The sequence below is a fragment of the Balaenoptera acutorostrata genome, chromosome 18 (assembly GCF_949987535.1).
Source record: "Balaenoptera acutorostrata chromosome 18, mBalAcu1.1, whole genome shotgun sequence".
In the NCBI taxonomy this organism is placed as follows: Eukaryota; Metazoa; Chordata; class Mammalia; order Artiodactyla; family Balaenopteridae; genus Balaenoptera; species Balaenoptera acutorostrata.
The window spans coordinates 64279701-64304083 of NC_080081.1; the positions used below are offsets into that span (position 1 = coordinate 64279701).

The window sequence follows — 24383 nt, forward strand, 5'->3', positions numbered from 1 at the left end:
ATACAGAAATGCACATTTAGAAAGCTTTTCTTCCCTCTATGAAACTTAAGGACAAAAAATTGAGCTAAACTCAGTATTTCCTAAAGTTTATTTCATTAGTCCTGCAAAATACAACTTAAAAAATTTTTTTAAAGCTTTTTGGCATCAAATAAGAAGGAAAATTCATAAGGCATATTAGCTTATTAAGGCTCTGTAAAGATAGTAAGATAGTAAAAACTTTTTTAAACCTAAAAAAGTCTCAAAACTTTTCACTTGCATTAAACCAACTAATACCCCATATGCAATGAACTGAATGTGTCCCCCCAAAATTCATACACTGCAAGCCTAACCCCAATGTGATGGTATTAGAAAGCGACATCTTTGGGAGATGATAAGCTCATGAGAATGCAGCCCTCATGATAGGATTAGTTCCCTTATAAAAGGGACCCCAGAGAGCTCTCTCTCTCTTTCCTCCATACGAGGACACAATGAGAAGGCAGTAGTCTGTAACCTGCAAGATGCTCTCACCAGAACCTGACCATGCTGGCGTCCTGACCTCAGACTACCAGCTGCCAGAGCTGTGAGATACAAACATCTGTTGTTTACAAGGCACCCAGTCTATGGTATTTTGTTATAGCAACCTGAATGGACCAAGCCATAGTATAATTAGTGTTCTGAAGAATTTGCTATAGAAAATCTTAATGCTCCATTTCTCTTTCCTCCCTTCCAAACAAAAATGTTCAAGAGATGTAGCCATAAATGTTGCCTCCTCTTCACCTCCCACTCCAGTGGGGCTTTCGGTTCCTCCACTCCAATAAAGGACTCTTTTCAACATCAACAATAACCCTCACTCTCTCAACCCCACGGACTCATGTCTGGCCCCATCTTCCTTCACGCATCAGCTGAATTCAGCAGATAGCTGCTCCTGTATTCTGGAAGCAAGCTCTTCTATGGTTTGTCTTTTGTGCTTTCCAGGTTTCCTCTTCCGTCCCTGCCGTCCTTCCCAATCTCCTCTTCTGACTGTTTCACCCACCAGACTTCCAAGTGGGGGCTTCCTCTGTGCACTAGATCTTCTCCTGTCTGAGTCAGCTATACTCTGTCTGTGTCTTCTTTTCCTCCCCACAGTGTGAAATGCCATCTCTGTGCTGATGGCTCCACAAATGTTATCTCCACTCAGCCCCCCGTCATGTCTTACTCACTTTCACACTATTCCCCTAGGACATACTTCACTCTTCCCTACCTTGGGAACTTTAGATCTGCTGTCTCCTGTTTCTAAGACACTCTTCAAGTCTTTTCCTAGTCCCTCATTTATCATCTTAAAACTCACTTCTTCAGAAAGCCTGTCCCTCTCCACTCTATCAACATAAGCACCCTGTCAATCATTCTCAGACACATATCCTAGTTAATGTCTTTTTAGCACTTGTTACAAGCTATCGATATTTTGCTTTATTTATTTGTTACTTTGTTGTTCATCTCCTCCATTATAACCCCAGCACTGAGAGTACAGGATGGTATCTGTCTGTTCTCCCAAGGACCTAGCACAGTGCCAGGCACAGAGCAGGTGCCTGGTAAATTTTTGTTGAATGAATGGGTGTATGAATATGATTCTTCTGGTTTCTTAAGCTAATAGAGCCCCCTCACACCCTTTTCTGGTGACAGAGTCTAGAACACATGGAGCCTAGAACACCTAGAGAAAATGGATCTTAACGGAGTTCTTGGTTGTCTCTCTGAAGGATCAAAGCTTCAAGGGAGGTTTGGGGAAGAGCAGGATGGGAGTCATTCCTAGTCTACCTCTCTGAAGAGTGTCCTAAAAGACAATTCTGCTATGTTATCATTTCCAAAGATGGCCACAAAAATACTTCCCAACCCACATACTTTTCTTAAGATGTGATGTGGACATTCCTCCTATTGAGAGGTAGGCTGTGTATTCTTTCCCCCTTGAATCTGGGTGAGCTTATAACTTTAGCAGAAATGACATTGTGTCTTACAAGTTCCCCTGAACAAAGAAACAAATAAGAAACAAGGCTACAGCATAAAAGGCAATACAGCTTTTACCTGCTTCTCCTGGGATGCTTGCTCTTGGAACCTAGCTACCGTTCTATGAGAATGCCCAAGTAGCCACATGGAGAGACCATATGGAGGTGTTCTGACCAATAGCCTCAGCTGCAGTAACAGATGAAAACCAGTATCAACCAACAGACATGTGAGTGAGGAAGCCTTCTAAGTGATCCAGTCCTCCAGTTAGCAAGTAAACCCAGCCTTTGAGTCTTCCTAGTTGAATCCCCTATCATGTAACAGAGATAAGCCATCCCCAGATCGCCCCTCTCCAAATTCCTAGCCCACAAAATCGGTGAGCATAATAAATTTTTTTAAATTTTTTATTGGAGTATAGTTAATTTACAATGTTGTGTTAGTTTCTGCTGTACAGCAAAGTGAATCAGTTATACATATACATATATCCACTCTTTTTTAGATTCTTTTCCCATATAGGTCAGTACAGAGTACTGAGTAAGAGTTCCCTGTGCTATACAGTAGGTCCTCATTAGTTATCTATTTTATATATACTGGTGTGTATATGTCAATCCCAATCTCCCAATTTATCCCTCCCTTTCGCCCTTTCCCCACCCTGGTAAGCATAACTTATTTACAAAACAGAAATAGAGTCAAATAGAGTCACAGATGTAAAATGGTTTTTGAAGCCATTACATTTTGGGGTTTTGTTAGCAGCCATAGTAACCAGAACACCAATATTATTTGTTGTTAGTTATAAAATGATTCCTATTCTCTCAATATCAGTTGGACAGAGGGTGGTATTGACACAACTGTGAAGATTTGCAGACAAGAATTCTACCTGGAGAAATGAACAGTTCTCCCACCTATGTATAAAATTAACGTGTCGCAGGGAGCTAGGGTCGGTTCACACTGCCTTATGATGTATACATTCCCAATGTGTACATCTTTTCCCAACCAGCCATGGTGGAAATAATTACACCATGGAAATTGGCAAGCACTGTAAATCAGGGCTTTTTCCCCCTCCGCCATAGAACTGGCTTACCACTCCACCTCTAGGAATGTGTGGCTTCACTTCTTGGTAATAATCTTTCTGCCCTATTATAAAAAAAGAAAAGAAGTTTGACTTTATTGGCAGTTTTTCCTCCAAGGCTCCTTTAAAGCCACCTGTGATGTTCCAAGAGCTGCAGGATGGCTCTCCCTACTCTAATATCCTCTTCTAGCATTTCCACGTTGGACCGTCCCATCCCTGCAGTGACCCTGACACCAGTTATAGGCAGATGTTCCAGGAGGGGCTGACTGCCCCCAAGATTCCCTAGGAGAGAGGGGTTTTCCTGACTCCACTTAATTTGCGTCCACAGAAAGCTCTCCTGCTGGCCGATAAAAGCATGTCCAGCAGGTCCAGCTCTGCCACATTTTCAGATGGGAAGGCACCCTCCATTCTCTTCCCTGCGGTGGCTGAGGACCACGCATGTGACCCAGACACACACAAAAGGATGAAGCAGGCCCATGAATTAAGCCTCTAATAAAGACTTGTGGAATTGCATTATTAAGTCAATTCTCCCAGAGCACAAGTGGTACTTTCTGATGCCACTTTAATAAATTACATCGCCAGTGTATCTGCATAGCTATTAAGTATCTTCATTATTAGGATAGGAAATTGGGCAGCAAGGGATGAAGTATCAAGCCCTATGCTGGATGAACACAGTGGGAAATCCTAGAAGTAAAACCAAGTTTTGCATTCATTCAAACTAGACTTTGAGGAAGAAAGATTTTTCTTTTTTTTTAATGAACTACTGCCCATGGAGTCATTTCACACTACAGTTTGATTTTTGAGTTCCATATTTTAAATTTATTTATTTATTTATTTTTATTTTTGGCTCTGTTGGATCTTCGTTTCATGCAAGGGCTTTCTCTAGTTGCGGCGAGCGGGGGCCACTCTTCATCATGGTGCACGGGCCTCTCACTATCGCGGCCTCTCTTGTTGCGGAGCACAGGCTCCAGACGTGCAGTCTCAGTAGTTGTGGCTCACGGGCCTAGTAGCTCCGCGGCATGTGGGATCTTCCCAGACCAGGGCTCGAACCCGTGTCCCCTGCATTGGCAGGCAGATTCTCAACCACTGCGCCACCAGGGAAGCCCGAGGAAGAAGATTTTAAACTTTTGGGTCATACAGCCTCATATCTTCATGTCAGCAATTCTGCTTCTAACAACTTACCCTACAGATATATCTGCACACAGACAAATTAACAAATAGGTATTATAAGGATGTTCACCCAGGTATTGTTTGGGTTAATCAGTAAGTTACTAGTTTAAATTGTGGCCACCCGTGCAGTGAAATATTAAAAGAAAGGCATTTTGAAAAGGAGGCAAGCCTGTATATATTCACATAGGAACATCTTTAAAATACTTTAAGTGAAAAATCAAGGCTGGAAGTCCCTGTGGTCCAGTGGTTAGGACTCCCGCTTTCACTGCCAAGGGCCCAGGTTCATTCCCTGGTTGGAGAACTAAGATCCCACAAGCCACACAGTGTGGCCAAAAAAAAAAAAAAATCAAGGCAATGCAGTCTGTAATGTTGCAAATTGGTCAAAAATAATATATTCATATATGTGAGTATTTGCATGGAAAATGTCTGAAAGGAAGCAGGAAAAACTGTTGGAGGGAGTTAGGTTGAAAGGACAAGAAATTTGGAGTGCAAAAGAGCCTCATTTTTCATTGTAAATGGTTTTGTTATACGTTAAATTTTTAACCATATGCATATCTTTTTTCCTGATGGAATCATTTATTCAATTACATCATTTTTTAAATTTTTAAATTTAAAAATTGAGGTAAGATACGTTGATAACATTACATAAGTGTCATGTGTATGAAATCACATCACTAACAACAACTGAATACAACTTAATAAATGCACTTAATTTGTGTTAAGATGATTGAAATCCTTTTAGACAATTTTATTCCTCCTCAGCTTTATTGTTCCTGAGAAGATCTTGCAGTTATCGTTTGCTAGTCAACCATGCCCTTGTAAATTCACTCCGACCCCAAGCAGCTCTAAAAACATGTCTGTTTTGTTTATCACTTTATCTTCAGCACTAGAGCAGTACCTGGTGCACAGTGGAGGCAAGTAAACAATTAAAATATATAGTATGAACGATGGTGGCTGGTGCTGAGAAAAAAATTCAGCAGAGAGGGAGAGGGGTGAAGTGCAATTTTTTATTTTTTATTTATTTATTTATTTTAAATTTTTTAACATCTTTATTAGAGTATAATTGCTTTACAATGGTGTGTCAGTTTCTGCTTTATAACAAAGTGAATCAGTTATACATATACATATGTCCCCATATCTCTTCCCTCTTGCGTCTCCCTCCCTCCCACCCTCCCTATCCCACACCTCTAGGTGGTCACAAAGCACCGAGCAGACCTCCCTGTGCTATGCGGCTGCTTCCCACTAGCTATTTTACGTTTGGTAGTGTATATATGTCCATGCCACTCTCTCACTTTGTCACAGCTTACCCTTCCCCCTCCCCATATCCTCAAGTCCATTCTCTAGTAGGTCTGTGTCTTTATTCCAGTCTTGTCCCTAGGTTCTTCTGGCCATTTTCTTTTTTTTTTTTAGATTCCATATATATGTGTTAGCATACAGTATTTGTTTTTCTCTTTCTGACTTACCTCACTCTTTATGACAGTCTCTAGGTCCATCCACCTCACTACAAATAACTGTTCGTTCCTTTTTATGGCTGAGTAATATTCCATTGTATATATGTGCCACATCTTCTTTATCCATTCATCTGTCAGTGGACACTTAGGTTGCTTCCATGTCCTGGCTATTGTAAATAGAGCTGCAATGAACATTTTGGTACATGACTCTTTTTGAATTATGGTTTTCTCAGGGTATATGCCCAGCAGTGGGATTGCTGGGTCGTATGGTAGTTCTATTTTTAGTTTTTTAAGGAACTTCCATACTGTTCTCCATAGTGGCTGTATCAATTTACATTCCCACCAACAGTGCAAGAGGGTTCCCTTTTCTCCACACCCTCTCCTGCATTTATTGTTTGTAGATTTTTTGATGATGGCCATTCTGACCGGTGTGAGATGATATCTCATTGTAGTCTTGATTTGCATTTCTAAAAATGTGGTTAGGGCAAGTTTTATTGATAAGTCGATATTTGAGTAATGACTTAAAGGATTTAGCAAAGCAAGGGATGAGGCAATTGGGAATAAGAGATTTCTAGACAGAAGAGTAGCAAGTGCAAAGGCCCTGAGGTAGGAGAGTGTCAATCAAATAATATGCTGAATTCTTTTAAACTTTACACTTTAAATATACATAGATCATTCCTTAACTTAACACAGGAACATGAACACAATAGGTTTGATTTATGCCGTCATTTCTTTAATTCCCAGGGTTAAAGATGCTAACCAAGTAAACAATTTTATTATTTCAAGCAAATGGAGGTGACTGTTCGAAGGGACCTGGAGCTGAGGTTACTACCCAAGAGAATTGAGGTGACCCTTCCAAGAAAGCCTGGGTGATCCCTCTGACAATCGAAGTTGCTTTTTAACAAGTCATAGATATGCAGGGCAATTTTGCAAATAACCCTGAGCCATAAGATTTGAGCCCCCTTTTCTGGACATTATCGCAATAAGGACACCCAGCCCACACCTGTCTCATGGAGTCCTCTCTTAGCTCACACACCTGGGTTCAAGTTCACATTGCCTAATTCTCCAGTCTGATTTGGGTCTGCAACCCCCTGAACTGGAATCAACAAACCTTCCTGTCACCTGATTCTCAGAGTCTCCACTACTGTAATGACACCTTGTTTCACTTTCTGTAGGGTTTTCTGATTCTCAGCACTTTCTTCATGGATCTCATCCGACTTGACCTCCACATGATACGTCGACTTGACCGACACTCTTGATGACTAAGCCCATTCCCAAAACTCTCACCTCTGACTTCCATAACATGGTCTCCCACTAATCTAGGCTCTTTCCTAGTCTCCTCCTGCCTGGGGCCCTCCCTTAATCAGTAATGTTCCGAGGGCTGCTTTGACTCTTTTCTCTCTCCCCCTACACTGGCTTCTCACTTAAATGCTCATAACATTCTCCCTACATTAACCCACAGGAAGAAGGAGGCAATTTCCACTCCCATCCCTACCCCCATCATCATTGTAATTTATAAGCAATGGCACCTGCTGAGTATTAAACAGAAAAACCAATGATGCAGTGGATAATGTTTATCATATATAGAAGAAAACTAGGAGATTGTGTAGAAACACAAAACTATGCTATTTATATCTGTCCAAGCCCAGTCACGCTGGGCCTTCCTCTCCAAGGGGCACAATTGGAGTGAGATCACCTCTTCCGGGACCATGGATCATCAGCTTGTGACTCTCACTTCCAGGGAGAGCAAAAGGAAGAGGTTGGGATCTTGAGACTGTGAACCCAAGAATCAAACCAGCGGGGTTCAGATCCCCGCTCAGCCACTTACTGGTTGCATGCCTTCAGCAAGTTCCCTGCCTTACTGTACCTCAGTTTTCTTATCTGCAAATTGGGGATAAATAGAGCATCTAAGTCACAGGGTTTTAAGCACTCAATGAGCCAAGACAGCGCCTGGCTCAGAATTAAATTCTCAATATCACCCTAATGGGCGGGAAGGAGCAGGGGGTCTACGAATCTCAGTTCTGAGTAATTTCATTGCCTCTCCCAGTTTCTGCTCAGTAGAGCCAAGCTTGCTTCGCGGGGGTTCTTTTCCCCCGAGGCAACTGCATCAGAAGCATGGCACTTATCTCTCTCTGGTTATTTTTTTCTAAGACCCAAGCAGAAGGGAGGAATCAAATGACTATTCACTAAACTGCTTTATCTTCCTCAGAGCAAAAAGTTTAATAAATTAGAACATTCTTCCGGCTGGTTCCTATGGAGAGTCCAAAGTTACCTTTTGAATTATGATATATTTTGAGCTAAACATTTCTACCTAAATCCTGAACATTTCCATAGCCTTGTGTTTTCCTTTGGTTATTTGTTTGCCCTTTTTTTTTTTTTTACAAGGCAGCAAAAACATTTGTAGAAAATAATTCTCATATATAAATAAAAACAGCTACAGAAACAGACTCACAGACATAGAGAACAGACTTATGGTTGCTAAGGGCAGGGGATGGGGGCAGTGAAGGATTGGGAGTTTGGGATTAGCAGATGCAAACTAGTATATATAGGGTGGATAAACAACGAGGTCCTACTGTATAGCTCAGGGAACTATATTCAATATCCTGTGATAAACCATAATGGAAAAGACTATGAAAAAGAATATATATATTTATAACTGAGTCACTGTTGTAGAGCAGAAATTAACACAACATTGTAAATCAACTATATTTCAATAAAAAAAAAACTCCACTGTTTTTATCTCAACCTCAAGTTTAGCTACGCAGCAACAACTTTAAGACACAGGCTCAACAATATCTGGAAATATGTACATGAATATTCTGGACCAACAGTTCAGTAAGAATCATTCATCTCACTTCCTTACCTTGGATTTTATGCTCACGAAGCAGCCTGCTGGTTATAATGTGCCTTACAGGCAGAGAATGTGTTGAGTGGTGAACTTAAGTCTTTGGGAGAATTTTTTGTATTTCTATTTCTCACTCTAAATGAATGAACTGACATGGTGATTGTACATCAATCTCTTATGAGTCAGGTGTACACAAAACAGCCACTAAAACACTGGTTAGTTCTGGGGGTCCTAGCAAATCAGAGTTCCCCACCCTCTACATCCTCTAGAATGCTATGGTCACACCCAAGTGTGGTTGCCCTTTTGTGAGCTCTGACTGGACCTTCTAGTTCACCTTTGTAACATCTCTGTTTGGTTCTTAGTTACAGCAGCAACTACGATAGTTACAACTCCTACTCTGCCTTCTCTCTGCATCTGCCCAGCAGACCCTAACTGAATATCCCACAGGCATGTCTTTTTTTTTTAATTAATTAATTAATTTATTTATTTTTGCCTGCGTTGGGTCTTCGCTGCTGCTTGCAGGCTTTCTCTAGTTGCGGCGAGCAGGGGCTACTCTTCATGGCAGTGCACAGGCTTCTCATTGCGGTGGCTTCTCTTGTTGCAGAGCACAGGCTCTAGGGCACATGGGCTTCAGTAGTTGTGGCACGCGGGCTCAGTAGTTGTGGCTCGCGGGCTCTAGAGCGCAGGCTCAGTAGTTGTGGCGCACGGGCTTAGTTGCTCTGCGGTATGTGGGATCTTCCAGGACCAGGGCTCGAACCTGTGTCCTCTGCATTGGCAGGCGGATTCTTAACCACTGCACCACCAAGGAAGCCCCACACAGGCATTTCAAGCTCAGCACTTCTAATACGTAACTCAGAGTCTCGCCCTGCAAGCCCATTCTTCCTGCTGCTCCCACAGGTGGTGGGGGATCCTAGGAGAGATTTAAGCAGAGTAGTTACATGATCTGGTTTGCATTTCTGGTTTGCATTCCCTATCTGGTGTAGAGAATAGATTGTTAGAGGACAGGAGTTGATACAGGGGGTCAGTTAGGAGGATATCACAGTCATCTAGGTCAGCAATGATGTTGACCTGGACTGAGGGATGACATTGAAAAGGGAGGGAAAGAACACTTATGAGATATGTATGAGGTGTATTTGTGATGACTGGATGTGAAAGGTGGGACAGAGGAAGACATCAAAGATGACCCTGGGTTGTGGTGGATGGTGGGATCATTCACTATGAAAAGGCAGCGGGTTTGGGGAGGAAGATCATAATTTCTCTTTTGGACATATTGCATTTGACACATCTCTGAGACATCCAAGTGAAAATTCCATGTAGGGAATTGGACTTTCTCTTTGAGCTCAGCTGGGAGAAATGGGTCAGAGATACCCAATTTAGACGTTGTCAGCCTATTGATAGTACTTGTATTCATGGGCATGCATGGAATCATCAAGGAAATGATTAGAGAATGTAAAGAGAAATAGAGATAGAGCTAGACAGAGAGAGAAGAACTAGAACAGAGTGGACTCCAATACAAGAAGTCAGACTGGTCTGTAGGATCTGGCAAAGGCATCTGAGCCACAGGGTCCGGAGCTGTGGGGGGAGAACCTGCAGGGGTGATGTCAAGAGAGGGGGATGCTCTAGGCAGGAGGGCACGGCCACCTGGGTGGGCTGCTGCTGAAAGATCAAGTTGAAGTGGCTATAACCTTTCCCTTGGGAAAAATTCCGTAATAGGATTGGAAAATGTTTATTACAAAGCCCCCCCAAACAAAAAACAGCTCTCTGGATAGCCATAGTTTATGGTTTGAAATGCAATGTAAATCCTAATTACATATAATAAAGAAACTTTTCAAAAATGATTTATGTAGCACCAAAATAAGGAATTGAAAAAAAACCTACACAATTTCTCATCCAGAAAGTTTGTCATTGCAATGTCAGACAGTTGCATGTTTCCAAATATCTCTCAGTGTTTGGCATCATAGAAACCAAATGGGCAGGTGTTTGGCTGTCTTTTTTTTCCCCATGAATCATCCTGATATTTAGCATTATGTGCAAAACAGCCTAAAACTTTCCACAGCTCACTGACCCACATTCCCACCTTTCTAACATAAAGCTGGTGGTTGCACCTTGATCGTTTTGGTTTATGCACTGTTGGTTTCTTAAATCACTTAGGACACCATTTGTCAGTGTTCCCAGACTCACAGATAAAATATCACATGCGTTCCCTCCCACCATGAAGCCAAACCCAGATAAATTTTGAGTCAGTAGCATGAGCCCTCCAAGATCCTCACATCAGGCTTTGCTTGTTTCCTAGGAGACAAAGCTGCGCAGCTAGTTACTATTCCAAAGCACACAGCCAGATTCCCATCACTATGATATATTCCATTTTCTATTCAGTTTTATCCCCAGGAGGAAACTCAGGGGTTATATGGAATTGCGCATTAAGACTTGCCCTTCTGTCAAACATTAATAGGATCACGGAATCATAATTCAGAGGGAGACTGGGGAACTCATGGAATCATTTCACTCACCATCAGCAGAAGAACGTTTAACGTAACCCTGAGGAAGTAAGGAATCCCCGTATTTAAAAGACAGCTCCTTTCCCCTCCATAAGAAATGATTCTACAACCTCCGGCAAACAATTCTCAGTGCTTAGCAACCTCTACCCTGTGAGAACCCTGGGTGACATGGCGTCAACACCCATCACAGTAGGAGATTGCTAGTCAAAGATAGACTGGGAAGAAAATGATCTAATTCACTTACCGACGATTCAGATATAATATTTTGAATTCTGGAAAATATTATGGAAAAGTGAAAGCACCAAAACACAGCCAGTTCACAATATAATGTTTTCCACATTAGATTACTCATGCCAGGAAGAGTCCAGAGGTCACCTGGGTCAATTCTTGAGGAGTTGTGGGAATTAACCACTGTCACTCAGTGTACCCTTTTTTCATGCTTCTTCCAGTAGATAAATCTCCCAGTGGGATGAAACTTAATTATTTGAACTGTGTCTGCTCTGTTACATATCTTTGAAAAATTTTTTTAGTGTTCTCCAAGGGATTAGAAAAGGCATCAGAACATCCACAGTCCATGTGTTCAGTCACCCTTTCAGCAACATTGGTAGAATGCCTACTGTGTGCTAGGCTCACTGTTAAGTGCTAGGCATAGAGGCGTCTGTTGTAATGACATCCTCTGTCAATCACTGTGATAGACAGCGAAGGTACAGTGGTGAGTGGAATCGTCTGGGCTTCATGAAACTTATCATTTAGAGGTGGAAAGAGGGAATGATCAAAGTACCACACAAACAAATACAAAATGACCACTACGTTAAGATCCTCTGAAAGCATAAATAGGGGGATCCATCTAATGAGGGAGGAAATAATGATTGAGGGGCAACCTGATGACCAAGTGAACCAAGTGAAAAGTATCCCAGATAGGGAAACTGGCACAGCAAAGTCTCTGTGCCTGGAGAGGAAGTGCAGTTGGTCATTTGAAGAACTAAAAAAGGCCAGTGTAGTCGAGAACAGAGAATGCAGAGAGAATGGCAGTGGGGTTGGTGTGGGGGACAGTGATGACACGTGGGTGGAGGTTTGGTACAGTTCTGCCCTCCATCCTAAGAGCAACAGGAAGCTCTTGTAATCCTTCAGGCTGTACAGGGGATGCCACAGCCAAATCTGTCTTGCAGGAAGAGCACTCTGGCTACAGTACAGTGACTCGATGAGAGGGGCAGGAATGGATGCAGGGATCCATTTGAAAGATTAGTGTAATAAGCTAGCTTAGAGAGAGGGGAGGAATGGACTAGGGTGATGGCAGTGGAGTTGAAGACAAGAGAAAATGTCAGGGCACATCTAGCAAGCAGAAACGGCAGGACTTGGTGATGAACTGATAAATGGTTAAGGGAAAGGAGAGTTTTCAAGGATGAAACCTCTGGCTTGCATACTAGGATGGATGGTGATACCACTTACTGAGATGAGAGACAGAGAAGAGAATCGTGCCAGGGTGAGCGGGTAGAGAGGATGGGCATGGCCACCACGAGTTCAGTTTTGTAGGACTTTCATTGGAAGTGCCTTTGGGACATCCAAGAAGAGACGTCAAGGAGACAGTAAGATCGACAAGTCTGAGGTACAGAGGAGGTGTCGCAGTTAGAGATTCGTATTGGGAGCGTATGTGCATCAGTTGAAATCATGGGTCAAGGGAGAGAGTGCAAAGTAAGAGGAGAAGAGAGCCTGGGAACAGACTTTGAGGACTCCAGTCCATGAAAACTGTGGAGGAGGCTGCATGAGAGCCAAAGTAGATGTGACCAGAGAGACGGGAAGCAAACCAGGGAGCGTTATACCCTGGGAACCCGGAAAAGAGACTGTCCCAAGAAGAAGGGAGGCGTTGGTGTCTAAGGAATCTGAAGCCTATCTGGAATGGAAGGAAACAGAGATGACAAATATGGACAATGCTTTCAAGAAATGGGCTGTGTGAAGGGGTGGCAGTTGATGAAAGAGGACGTGGAGTTTAAAAGGTTTTTTTCTTGTTCAACATGAGAGAGAGGACTATTTAAGTGTTGATGGGAGAGATCTCGGGAGAGGTTGAAGATACAGCAGAGAGAAATGGCAAGCAACAGGGCAAAGTTTCTGAGAAGGACGGATGGGATGGGAGCCTTTAGGTGGAGAGATTTTATTTTGAGGATAGTCATTGTGGGTGTTGACAACCCACGCAACTGCCAGAGCAAGCCGCTGTTGCCAGCATCATGGTCCCAAAGATACTGGCAGTACCTCTCCACGTTGCCACCCTGAGGCGGCTAGTCTAGTCAGAGCACCACCCACCAGTCAACCCAGCAGAGGGGTCATCTGAGCCTGAGGCTTTGTTCAACCCCCCTGCCAGTCCAACCAGTAGGGCAACCTTCTCATTCAGTGGCCACGTTGTTTGTAAACCCACAGCACGATAAAGGGCTCTGGACCCCCAGACATAGTTCTGGCAAAAAAAGCTAGCAAACAAGGTGAGTACACAAACAGGGTTACATAAAAGGTCCGGGGTTTATGGAGGTAAGGAGGAGCCTTTCATCCTGGCTTTGGATTTGACAAAGGTTATCACATTGTTTTCAAACTCTCAGGTTGCTTTTTAGCTCTTGAATAAGCTGGCAGCTGCTTAAGGGCAAGAATTGTGCTTTTTTATTTACGTCCCCAGTGTCTAGCGCTATCCAGGATACAGTTGACGGACCAGGAGGACAGGATCCCTCACAGCGGGTGGAAAGAGGACAGAGAGAGAAATGAGACTGGAAAGAGAGCCTGGATGAAGGATCAGCGCCGGGTTGAGGTGTTTGCCCATATTCTGTGAGTCGATGGTGGCCGTGAAAGTTCTGAAATCTGCAGACCTATCCAGAGACCTTTAGGGTGGTTCAACTCCGAGATGCATAAATAGAAGTCTTTATGAGGTTAGGGAACAGGTGGGGAGACAGAAACAGGAGTAGGAAGGCCGGGAACATAAATTTGTATCTTGGAGTTTTAAATTGCAGCTGGAGCAGTTGTAAAATGAAGGCATTATTGGGGTGGAAAGGATGATTGTGAGCCAAATGTCAAAGTCCTCACTGGACCAGGGAAGGAATTAGGAAGTCTGTTATATCAACCCACCAGGAGCAAGGAGACCAGAAGGGGTGGGAAGGAGGTGGAAGGGAAGGCAGAACAGCCTAGACCTCAAAGAAGAAAGGTTTGTGCCCTTCCCCTTTCTGTTTGATGAATTCTATTCACTCCTTAAGTCTCAACTTACGTTTTCTATTCTGTGAAACTTTCCCTTCCCTTCCTCCTGGTTCTCACCCACCCCGCCCAACCCTGCTCAGGATGTATTGTTTCCTCCTTTCCATCCCTTCCATGGCTCTAACAGCGTTTCGAAACTGAACTGCACACACATCTGTCATAACATTAATTACATCGTATTGAGGTTTGCAGTTTACTTGCCTGGATCCCCCAGTAGGCAGGGGGTTCAAGGGCAGGGGGTTTATCTTATTTGAACCAGATCCATCATGATACCCAAGTCAGTATCTTTTGAGGAGAGAGTGAGTGCGTGGCATTGGTGTGGAGGCGGGCAGGTGCATTTGGACAGTCAGATACAGATCGTGAGAGAGCTCATGGAGAGAGAGACTTGGAAGCCGACTGCAGAACAAAATGATGATTAACACCCAACACTTCCCACGTGCCAGGCGCTACCTCCATGGAATAACTCCTCAGTCCTCACAAGCCCTTAGTGTGCCTGTGATACAAACAAGGAAACTGACTCTCAGAGAAGTTACAAAACTTGCCTCAGATCACAAACCTAGTAGGTGATAGCGGGAGAGTCTGAACTCGAGGAGTCTGGTCAGCGTCAAAACTCAGACCTACCCACTACGCATATTGTCCTGCCTCCTACGTGAGATGTCTTCAAAGGCAGTGTTATGGGCTAAATTTTGTACCTGCAAATTCATATATTGGAGCCCTAATCCTCAGTATCCCAGAATGTGACCGGATTTGGAGTTAAGGACTCTAGGGTAATAAATTAAAATGAGGCCATTAGGGTGGGCCCTAATCTAATCTGACTGGTGTCTTTATAAAAAGAGGAAATTTGGGCACATGCAAAGACACCAGGGGTGCGCACACTGAGGAACGACCACGTGAGGACACAGAGAGAAGGCGGTCGTTTACAAGCCAAGGAGAGAGACCTCAGGAGAAACCACATCTGCCAACACCTGGAGCTTGGACTTCCAGCCTCCAGAACGGTGAGAAAGTAACTTCCTGTTGTGGAAGCCACCCAGTGTGTGGTATTTTGTTATGGCAGCCCTAAGAAACGGAGGCAGGCAGAGTGGTGGAAGACTGGGTCACTGAAGCAAAGTGTGAGAAGAGGAAGAGGACAGAGAGCCAACATCCCAAGTCTACATCGTTAATATGATAAATAGGTGACCCGGCCACAATTCCCAGAAGGCATGACCGTCCTCTCAGGGGCCTGGAGGGCAGCGTCCTGAGTCTAGGGTTTCCCCGTATTTGTAAATTTCCACAGCACTTTTCCAGAGGTCTTTCACGTTCCCATCTCATTTTTCGCCCACCACCTGACAGTTGGAGGGGTAACCACGGGCACGGTGTGGGATGTCTGGGCTTGGACTCCAGATCTACCCCGTAAACTGCAGGCTGAAAGTTCTTGCGGAGGCTCCAAGGCAGGACCACTATCTTTGCTCTCCCCTATCCAAGCGGAGTCATTTATATTTTAATAAGATTATTTTCCAACTCAACAGTGTATCTTTAGTTTCATGTATCCCTTTGCCATCTGGTCCCCTTATGCTTGCCTGTAAGGCTAGTGGCTTTCTTTGTCTAAGTAGACTTGTCAATAGTTTATAATTTTTCTTGTCATGATCATAATATTTATTTTTCACATCAGACAAACTCTTCTGGACACTTGGAAGAAAGAGATTTTTTTTTCATGTCTCTCTTTAACCTGAATTTTTTATTTCTGGGTTACTTCCCCAACCAGGGATCAAACCCGCACCCCCTGCAGCGAAGGCCTGGAGTCTTAAACACTGGACCACCAGGGAAGTCCCAGAAATGGATTTCTTAAAATAAAGAATTAAATAAAACTGAATGAACAAAACTTCTCAAACTCTACTGGATACCCTAAATTAGTGTATTAGATCAGGCTGGTCTTACAACAAATGGTCCAGAAGATTTAGACTCATGCAGTGAAGTGGCCTAACTTCCCTCTAACTTGAAACTCAAACCCAAGCAAATCCCATGCCCAGGAGATTTTTATTTTTATCTGTTTTCAATCTCTAGCCTTTAAATTTCTTATCTTAAAGCTACTTACCTTCTATTGTTTAAAACCTTTGGCGTCTTGTCCCAATTACTTTTGGCCTTCTTGATTACTAATCTATCTCTTTCACTGGCAAAATCAAAGCTCTTTACCATCAGATTATTTTGAGTTTTTCCTCCAATAATGGTGTCAGGTACCTGGTAGGGCTTCCTCTAAGGAAGCTCAGCTTGGTGGGAGGGCCAGCCCTGCCCGTGGGGTCTGGAACAAGATAAACTGCCCTCTCATTACCTCAAAAGTTCCATGAGGCCAGCCACTGCCTCTGACTTGTTCCCCAATGTGTCCCTGACACCCAGCCAATGCCTGGCACACAATGAGTGCTTAACAAATAAATAGACGGATGGTCTTGTTTTCTAATACACCACCCCATGCTACAACATCCAGAGGCTGAAACAGTATTCTAGGTGAAATACAACACGAGAGTGTGTTCAGATCCGTCTGAGAAAAAGTGATTAAAAAATCAGTGACATCTTGTAATCATATGCTTCGCGGTTCCTAGAGGGCTTCACATTTCCTCTGCGATTTACGCCAAGAACCCCATTTTAAGGACAATGGAAGCCCCACAGGTTTGTGTGAGGATTAAAGAGATGGTGTGCATAAGGCCCCTACCACAATGCCTGACTTGTAGTGAGAGCTTCTAAAACAGCTTATGATCTACCCTGTTTCTCTAGTGGCCTGTCGGATTCTGGTCAGAAATCAGCTTTCATTTTTCCTGGCCTATTACACCCTACCTCAGTGTTCCTCCCATTCTCACGTTGATGGGAACATCTTTAAGGAGGAGGGCAGGGCGTTCCAAGCAGACCAGTGACACTCCTCTGCCCCCATCTTACAGCGGGGAGGGGGAGGGCGTTGCATCCCCTGACAGTTAAAGTGATCAACGTTAAATAGCTGGAAGTAGAGCCCAGGAACCACGTAAAGTTTATGGGCAAAATACCCTATTGCGATCGCTACAAGGTCCTTGTGCTGATTACCCGCTGACAGCTCTTTTACCAAAAAAATAACAAAGTGAGGCTCCTAAGACCCAAAAACTTAAGCGGGAGCCCATGCATAGCTGGATACGGGTGTTCAGAGGGACAGTGAAGACTGTTCAAAATTTTTCTCTTCCTGATAGTAAATGCATCACTGAGTCAGCATCTGAAGCTGTGCCAATAATAAATAACACTTGTGTCCCCTGCAGTTGAGGGGACCTGAATCAATGTATCATTTGAGATGCGGTCCAGGTTTTTGTGTGGTCTGACCTTTCTCTGGATATTTGAGAAAGACTGAAATAACTTAAGCAGCATCTCATTTTCTAAGGGCCATGCTAATTTCACTGTCTCTTCTCTGCTCTTTTTCTTAGCGTTGCCTTCCTGAGGGTGTAACTGGCCCACCTATAGCCTTCCTGGTAGATGACAAGGACTCCATCCACATTAAATGGGTCACCCAGCTCCCTGATTCACTCACTGGGTGGCCTGGGGCAAGGCCCTTGAACTCACTGGGGTTTAGTTTCCTCGACTGTAAAGTGGAAAAATAAACCTATTTCACAGACCTTTGTGCAGGATTAAATGAGGTGACAAATATGAATTGTCCCTACACAGAATAGACAAAGGTAGGTTCCCTCGTGGCTGTAAGGATAACAAGGTAGCAGAATGTTCATTGGACTTACCTATTTGGCCACTTTTATCACTCCCTTTAATCTGGTCTCATGGACACTATATTTGTCCTTCTACTTTTCAAATAGGCTATAATGGTCTGTTGATTTCGGGGAGATGTTACATGTATATAGAACTGCCTCACTATCATCTTTGCCATTTTGTGTCCTTCTGGTCCCACAGCTTTCCTTCCCTCCCTCTCTAATCAAACGCTCAGTGCCCTGTCCTGCCGCACCCTTGCTGGTCTCTGCACTGGGAAAGCTCTCCTCACTAACCCCCCTCCACGCTGGGGCTGCTTCCCTTTCATTCACTCAACACATATTTATTGCTCGAAGGACTATTCCAGGTGCTGGGAATACAGCAGTGAACAAAACAGAGTCCCTGCTCTCCTGGAGCTGGCATTCCATGGATAGGATTGGGGAAGAAAGAACAGGTAATAAGTCAACAAGCCTATCATATGTTACGTGCTTGCAGAGTTATAAGAAAGAGCAGAGCAGGGTAAGGGATACTGTGATGTAGGTTTAGTTGGGAAGGGCTCTCTGATGAGGGGCCATTTGAACAGACTCCTGAAAGACATGTGGCAGGAGCCTTGCAGAAAATATGGGAGAAATTATTCCAGGGAGAAGAAACGGCAAGTGCAAAGGCCCTGAGGCAGAAGAGGGCTAAATATGCCTTCCCAAGAGAGCGTTCCCTGACATTCCAACTTGAATTACATTCTCTCTCAGGGCACACTGTTCTTTTCTTCATAGCATTCATCTCCACTGATGTTTTATATATATATATATATATTTTTTTTTTTTTTTTTTTGGTGCTCTAACGTTCAGAGAAACTTCTCTAGTAACGAACTATAGAAATGATCCCTGAAAGTATAGTCTTCATATATGTTTTAATATATACTTGTTTAATAAGTCTCCCTCTCCTGATTATAAGCTCAGTGAGGTCAGGCATCATATCTGTTGCTGTTTTCCCTCATTTGTATATCCAGAATTCAGCCTCCTGTCTGGTATTTAGTTATCAACTGCATGGATAAATTTAAGATGGTCATTAATGACGTTGTGCTGTAAATCTCTCACAACATTCCTTTTGCCTCATCTGAGAATTTTCTTTTAGGAATCGGTACATGGAGTGGGAAGCGGGGGGAGTCTCCTTTGAACTGGCATGCTCCTTTCCTTCAGCTAATGAGCACAAGTTGAGTATAATATATCCATTTCTGTTTTGTGTGCAAGGAATTTTATGCTCAGTAAGGACAATTCAGTTAAGATTTGGGGTTGGCATATTTACCTGTGTTTTTTCTTGATGATGAGATTGCATGTCTATTCTTCTTTTGTTTAGTTGGATTTCTCTTTTATGTAATTTAATTAAGATAAGAATCAAAAGGAGTGACATTTAGGTAAGTAGGAAGGAAGAACAGAAGGGAGGGGAGAGGGAGAGAGGAAAGACAATGGATTCCCCTTCAGTGATACCACTTGTCACTGCTTTGCAAATTGAGACTGGGAATGTAGCTAGCTCATGCTTTAAAAGTAATGATAGCTGCCTGGTACTAGTGCTTAGCACGTATCAGGACCAATGCTACGTATTTTTATGTATGATCTCATTAAATTCACAACAGGCTATAGGGTAGATATCAATAGTCCCATCTTACAGATAAGTAAATAAAGGCTCAAAGAGGTTAAATAACTTGCTTTAAAACAGAAGAAAGAAGAAATGAGTGCCTTCCAATGGCTTGGACAGGGCTGTCAGAATTAAATCCAAATTGTTTTGATCCTCCCCGCCCCCAAGTTCCATCCAGCCTCACCCTACTAAGAGGAGGTGAGGCCCTCCAATAGTGATCATTAACTCACCCCAGGTGCTGAGCGGGTACTTTACAAACATCCATTATCCCCTTACAACAACAACCCCTGAATGCAGGTGCCTGCAATGGTCTTTAAGTTATTTTTAAAGGCTTTTTTTTTTTTTTAAACTAGCAAAAGAATGCATGACACCAATTGTAAACTGGCAAGTTGGTGGTGGGAAGCCACTCAGACCTGTGCTAAGAAAGGTGATAATGAATTCAGTGTTGGCAATTCTGAGGGAACTGTACGAAAACACCTAGATGTTCTAACTGGTCCAGAAGTAGAACTGATTCCTCCTTGCTTTCACCGTGCGGTCGGGGGTTTCTCGGTGGGACTCGCGACGCTGGGGCTGAGGAACCTCCGGGCAATCCCTAGGATTCTGAATTCCGGGACTGTGGGCCCAGGGGAGAGGCACGGCTCACTCACACATCACACGCGGTCACAAAGCACAGACGGGAACACGCGGTCAGCAGACACCCAGAAGCGTGCACCTACAGATACATACCTACCCACAGCAAACCACAAAGACAAGTGCGCACGGCCACACAGACCTCGCCCACTCATGCATTCACACCACTCATAGGCGCGCAACACGCGGGCTCACGCGAGCTCGCGCACAGACTCACAGCCGGAGCACACACCCTCTTGCGCGCGCACCTACCCTCGCGCACATGCACACACTTTCTTGCGCGCGCACATACTCTGCACACATCCCCCCGCGCGCGCTCACACCGCGTGCACACGCCCTCTTGCGTACGCACCTACCCTGGCTCACGTGCACACCCCCGCACGCACACGCGCTCCGTGCACGCACCCTCTCGCACGCGCACACGCTCGCACGGCCGAGCGGCGAGGGGCGGGGCGGGAGCAGCCCCGGGGGCCTGGCTGGGCGCGGCCAGGAGAGGGCGCGGCGCGGGGTGGCGCCTGAGTTGTTTGCCGGAGCCCGGGCCGTGAGACGCTCAGAGGGAGCCCAGGCAGCTCGGGCTGGTCCGGGCTGCGTTCGGCGGCTCGGAGGGAGCGCGTCCCGGGTCACGCCGGCGCCCGCGAGCGGAGCGCGGCGGGGAACGCGCCATGGACCCCAAGGCGGGTAGCGGCGAGGAGGATGACTGCGTGGACTCGGGCGCAGAGACCGGAGGGTGAGCCGCGCGGACCGGGTCGGGCAGTGGGCGGGGGCCACTCTCCGAGTTGCGCGGCGGCTCCTCCCGGCCCGGGACCTTCCTGGACCCCGCGCCGGAGTCGCTTCGGTGGGACGCGGCTGCGGGGACTGCTTCTCCTGCCGGGTCCCCTGGGGAAACCGGAGGGGCTGTGGCGAGCCCGCTCTCTGCTGGGCCGGCCCTGAGCAGAGCGGCGGGGTCCGTGGCTGCCCCGGGTCAGGGCGGGCCCCACCCTGGAGGGCAGAAAAGTGGAAGGACTCAAGGTTCAGGGTAACCCCACGCAGCCCCACCACCCCAGCTCCTCTTGCCCTCCGTCATCACTGAGCTGATGCGGAGTGCCGGGCAAATGCAGTGTCCCCCTGTATCACCGTTAGAGAGACAAGGGATGCTGTTGCACTTGTTTCCACCTTCCGCGAGGACTTTCTTATTGTAGCTCCGGAACCCCCTGGAGTCCAGGATGGGGGTCTGGGGATGGGGAGAAAAGGTAAAGAGGGTAGGACACGTGAGACCTAAAAGTCTTTCAGAAGTCTTCTAAGAGGATGGCGTTTTTCATTTTATGGCTTTATTGTGCTTGCCAAGACGCCCTCCCCAACTCCTCCACTGCCCCGCCGAACTTCCTCACTTCTGAGGGCACCTGTCCCAGCTGGAGCCGCTTTCCTTGGGCACAGGTGGGATGAAGATGGTGCTATGATTTAGCCTTGCTTATTTTTAAAAATGTCCTCTTCAGCGGACTCAAACAATAAGTCCAAACCTTTGGAGACTAATCTCCTCTCCGAACAACACTGTTTTCCTGAGTGGGACAAAAGACTGAATGTCGTTTAGGAGACGAACGTCATTGTAAACGCTTCCGCCCAGCCCCTATCTCTAGAGGACTTCCCGGTGCAGAGTCAGCGCTACATCCAGGATGCGGGTACCGACCCAGAAGGAAAGGGTGTCTTTGCCTATCTGCAGTAACCCAGGGGGAGGGCTGGAGCTGCCCAGAACACAGAAAGCCTCATTCCAAGAAGGCTGGGGAGATTTAGACATAGATCTAAGGATTTGGCAACCCTGTGAGGACAAGAAGAGAGTCCAGGCCCAGAATGGACCTAGGGTCACACCTGACCCAGGGAAGGGCTCCCTAGGCAGCCCCCCCTGCCTGCCCAACCCCGCCCTTCCTTACAGCCTCTATCCACTGGAGCCCAAATCCGGGACTTAACTGCCCCAAAACATTTACCCTGCAATGGGCTTTCCCTGTTATCCGCCCTTGTGATCATTGATGGTTTGCTACAGAACCCTGTTACACTCCAGTGTTGTAACCTGATTCCAAATACTGAACTCCTGTGCTTTCTACCACGCTTTGTATGTGGGGCATTTATCAACTTTAACTGAAGATCTTTGGCTCCCCCACTACCCCCGCCCCGCCCCAGTTAGCTGAACAGGAGTAGAAGAAACAGAACAAAAGTAACCAGGTCATTTTCAGCTGGGTTAGATAAAGCACCGGCTGGTCCATTGGTTTTCAATTTGCAGAGCTCACCTGAAACAGATCTTTTATGCCGGGGCTCTCTCGGAGAAATAGAAAGCCCTGACCCAGAAGTGTCATCACCCCGGCATCCCAACAAACGGCATGACAGCTGTCAGGGCTCCTGGGAGGGGCTTGCTGAGCATGCTGACACCTCTCTGTCTCTGTCACAAGTGTGTAAATTAACAGGACAGAATTGTTTGAAGAATTCTTATTGCCTCAGTAGCATTCTTAAGCTAAAGGTAAAGTGGCACGCATTTAAATGAAATAGTTTCAGTGAATGCTTATTAGTCTTGTATTTGCTGCATATTCATATATCCCTTAAAGTTGAGATTACTTATTAAAAAACTGTTCACAGTTTCCCTGCTTTTCCAGAGCTTGCCGCCTCTTACCCTCTCCAGCTTTCATACAGCTACCTATCGAGATTGTGTAGAAAGCATGAAGAAAGCTTGCTCAGTATGTGTTTGTTATCATTATTTTTAAAAACACAAATCGGATCGTGTCTCTCTGCCTTGCAAACTTTTAGTGGTTCTGTCATCTATAATGCACAAAGAGTTTAGCATGGCCTACAAGCCCCAGTGTTAATGGGGTCCCCACCCCTCTCTCTCTGGCCTTGTCACTTGGCAGGCTTGTCCCTGCACCCTGCATATAACCACATCAGCTGGGTTTTTTCCAATTCCTCACCTGTGTCAAGCTGCCCTCTTTGCCCCTAGGCCCTTCTCCACCTGGCACGCCTGTCTGCCTGGTGAAACTCTACTCTTCTTTCAAGAGTCAGCTCAAGTGACACATCCACTCAGACAGGGAGCCTTAATTTGGGGTGCATGAATTGCTTTAAGTTGCATGCAAAATGATGGGCTTTGTGAAGTTTTATAAGATACTGTTTTTCATCAGATTCTCAGACTAGCCTCTGATCCCCTCCAAACCACGTTTGGGCAGGGTATAAGTTTCATTTTCATCATGCTGCGTTTGAAGTATTGGGAGACATCCAAGTAAAGATGATGAGTCAGCAGTCAAGTAATCTACCTAAAGAGGAGGTCAGACAGGAGGACTGCAGCTGGAAACTGTCAGCCTAAAAATGGCAGTTGAAGCCCTAGGAGTGGATTCAATCAACTAAAGTTCGTAGCAGACACGAGCCTGGCATTTACTATGTGCCGGTACCATTCTAAGACTTACATATTTCATTAATTCATTTAATCCTTCAACAAATCTGGGAAGCAGGTACTATTTAAGACCAGCCTTGAAAAACTACAGCATTTAAATGTCAGGTAGAGGAGGATGAGCTGATAAAGGAGCCTGAGAAAAACTAGGCATGGAATGAAAAAAAGAGGAAGGTGATATCCTAGAAGCCAAGGGAAGAAAGGAAAGAGATCAGCTGTGCTATTGAGAAACAAATCAGGATGAGGAAATCATCTCCCTTCTTTTTAAAGGCAGATGATGAAAAGAAGGCAGAGGAGTAGTGGAGGAGAAGCCGGGTGGGTCTGCGTGAGGTGGCTGGAGCCCTTTGTCTGGGAAAGGGAGGGGTGAGGAGAGACAGTAGCTGGAGGGGAGAGTGGGATGAGGGAAGGATTTCTTAAACGTAGGCATGAATTGGGCAATAAATGCTCATAGAATGGACTCTGTAAATGGGAAATGATAACTACGTAGGAGAAAAACGGATATCTGTGATGTCAGCTTTCTGAAAATGTGCAGGTAGATGGGCTTCAGGTCATGTGGACAGATTGGCTTTGGAAAGAGGAGGGACATCCCTGTTGCAACCAGTGGGAGAGAAGGGAGGATGGGGTTTCCATTCAGTGCAAATGCAGCCCCCGTCCCCCAGGAGAATGGAGACTTGACACCGTTGTTCCGGGCGATGGTGAGTGAGAACCCAGTCAAGATGAGTGATTACATATGAAGGTACCAGTCTACCTTGCCCTTGATTTTCCCGCAGCAGCGGTGTTCACCCACCTGGGGGCAGGCAGAGAGAGACAGTGGGTAGTTGAGATC

General features: G+C 45.2%; 1 protein-coding gene and 1 pseudogene across 1 annotated transcript in view; one reads left to right on the plus strand and one right to left on the minus strand.

Moving 5' to 3' along the window:
- Positions 1–18703: 18703 nt before the first annotated feature.
- On the minus strand, positions 18704–18792 carry LOC114235485 (small nucleolar RNA U3; annotated as a pseudogene).
- A 1949-nt stretch (positions 18793–20741) lies between these two features.
- The window catches only part of FAM124A (family with sequence similarity 124 member A), a 104031-nt gene continuing 100389 nt past the window's right edge, over positions 20742–24383 (plus strand). Inside the window, exon 1 of the mRNA XM_007193716.2 lies at positions 20742–20884. Coding sequence (XP_007193778.2) covers positions 20820–20884 — 65 coding nt within the window. The 5' untranslated portion in view covers positions 20742–20819. The remainder of the gene's footprint in view (positions 20885–24383) is intronic.